This window comes from Penaeus vannamei, chromosome 16 (genome assembly GCF_042767895.1).
Source record: "Penaeus vannamei isolate JL-2024 chromosome 16, ASM4276789v1, whole genome shotgun sequence".
NCBI classification, from domain to species: Eukaryota; Metazoa; Arthropoda; class Malacostraca; order Decapoda; family Penaeidae; genus Penaeus; species Penaeus vannamei.
Genome location: NC_091564.1, coordinates 21,586,807 through 21,589,306, shown reverse-complemented (window position 1 = coordinate 21,589,306; position 2,500 = coordinate 21,586,807). Strand labels below are relative to the sequence as shown.

Here is a 2,500-nt window from a genome sequence, read left to right as displayed (position 1 = left end):
AGTCGAAAAGGTAATGGTAATGAGGAGGGAGAGGGGGGAGGAGGAAGAGGGGAGGAGGAGGAAGAGGGGGGGAGGAGGTAGAGGGGGGGAGGAGGAAGAGGGGGGAGAAGGAAGAGGGGGGGAGGAGGAAGAGGGGGGGAGGAGGTAGAGGGGGGGGAGGAGGTAGAGGGGGGGAGGAGGAAGAGGGGGGAGAAGGAAGAGGGGGAGAGGAGGAAGAGGGGGGGGAGGGGAGAGGAGGAAGAGGGGGGGAGGGGAGGGGGGGAGGAGGAAGAGGGGAGGAGGAGGAAGAAGGGGGAAGGAGGAGGAGGAGGACTAGAAAAAGAAGAAAAAGAAGGAGAAGATGGTGATGATGAGGAGGATGAAGAAGAAAGCCTCAAGAGCGAAGTGGAGCCGCGAGGAGACCAGACGACGCTTCTAGAGCACCCTCTCGAAGGAGTCGCTGCCGGTGATCCTGTACCTGTTCTTCTTGTAGGTCATGAGGGTCTTGTTGCGCACCTCCCTCACCGCCGTGAACAGCGCCTCCACGACGGGATTGGTGGCGTGGATTCCCGCCAGCGCCGCCATGTTCCTCGTGTATTCCCACTGTAGGACGCTCATGTTGTGGAAGTGGCGGGCCTCCACACCCTGAGATAGCCGCTCCTCCACCTCGCGCTCCACCTCCGCCTTCATCTCCGCCGCCGACGGCAGCGCCAGCTTCCCCGTCAGCACCTCCATGAAGAAGCGGACCTGCGGACAAGGAAGATAAAGATAGAATTTGATGCGGATGAAAGGAAGCGGAAGCGAGGAAGATGCAAACTCAGATTAATAAAATACAGACGTAAACCGAGCAATATCCTGCCCACAATGTACATGCGAGTACACAAACACATGCATATATATACATATATATATATATATATATATATATATATATATATATATATATATATATATATATATATATATATATATATAAACCCGTATGTTACATCCACACGTTGAGGAGATAAGTAGATAGATAGCTCGATTGGTAGAGATAGAGAGAGATAGAGAGATAGATAAATAGATAGATAGATAGAGAGAGCAGACAAAGTTGAATCTCTAAAATAATTTCACATTAGTTCAAAAAGAAATCTCTGTTGATAATGGTGATTATATCTCGTGTTTCTTTTTACCTTTTCACATTTAAGTATAACTCAAATCAGCCCCCCTCTTTTCGCGACTAAGCTCACACACCAGTGAGGGGCATACCTGGAAGTCGAACATCGGGAAGGGGCATATCTGGACGGGTATGCCGAGGAAGGCCATGCTGGGGAAGTCGCAGTTAATCATGTGTTTGTAGAGGGGCTTCACCTGGTTGCCTTCCACGCGCACTCCGCACTCCGGGTCCAGGAACGGGAAGGTGTACTCGTACCCTGGGGAGGGAGAGGGGCTTTTGCTGAGTGGCTGGCGGTTCTCGTTATCAAGTAATCCAGAAGAAGTGTTAGCTAATTTTCTTTTTTTATCCTTTTTTCAAAGAAAAAGATGTAGGATGTGTCAGTAAGCTCAGAAAGACTCCGCGAGCATCCCTCACCCGTGCAGTAAAGGATAATGTCGGCCTTAACAGAGGACCCGTCACTGAGGATGAACCCGTCCTCGGTGGCTGCCGTTGCCACTGCCGCCTGCCGCATGTTGGAAGGCAGCTCCGAGGACACGGGCTTGGGCAGTCGATGGGACAAAATGACCTGAAAATTAAGCAGATATGAATCTGTATCCATGAAACTTTAGACAGAAACAATGCATATACACATTCAAACGGAGTATTATTCATAAGCAATATAAAGTTCGCCTTACCTCTTTCGCCTCCGTCGCCAGCTCGATCGCGATGTCGAGGCCGGACGCCCCTCCGCCGAGGACCAGCACGGAGGCCCCCCGGAAGGAAGAGGGCTCGCGGTAGTCGTGGCTGTGAATCTGGCGGCCGCCGTACCTCTCGATCCCCGGCAACTTGGGCAATTTGGGAACCGAATAGTGGCTGAAGGGCCAAAGTCAAGAAGTTAGACATAATGAAGGTGTAACACGTGTCGTTTCGAAATTGAAAAGAAAAACAAATCGTCTTGCAAGGAGACCCACCCGTTGCAGATAAAGACGGCGTCACAAATCGTGGTCAAGGAAGTGTTTTTCTTGAGGTCCCTGGCGGTGATGGCCCAGCTGACGCCTCCCTCCGCGTTCCTGACGGGCGAGACCTGCTCCACCAGGTGCTCGTGCTGGGGAGGGAAAGGAGATCAGACAGTCGCTGGAGACAGTCGGTTCCTCCAACTGAAACAACTCTCACAGCGGACCCCGGGGCATCACTGCATTACGCCGACCACCTTCTACCCCAGCCGCTTCACCTCCTCTCTTTCCTGTTTCTCGAGCTCACCTGCGCTAAGATAATGACACGTATTCATTAAGGAAAAACATTCGACAACCTCAGCTTACCTGAACAAGCGCGGCACTCCAATACTGCTGTAACATATGTTCTGGTTGCAAACAAAAATACCGA

The 2,500-nt window shown here is 51.6% G+C and overlaps 1 protein-coding gene across 1 annotated transcript; it reads right to left on the bottom strand.

Annotated features, from left to right (window-relative positions):
• Nucleotides 1-237: 237 nt before the first annotated feature.
• Nucleotides 238-2,222, bottom strand: LOC113821696 (uncharacterized; the record flags this gene model as incomplete). The annotated part of the gene is given in 5 exon segments (XM_027374212.2): nt 238-726; nt 1,231-1,394; nt 1,553-1,703; nt 1,813-1,990; nt 2,089-2,222. Coding segments are annotated over 5 exon segments (939 nt in total), but the record flags the coding sequence as incomplete, so codon positions are not given.
• Between the last annotated feature and the right edge of the window lie 278 nt (nt 2,223-2,500).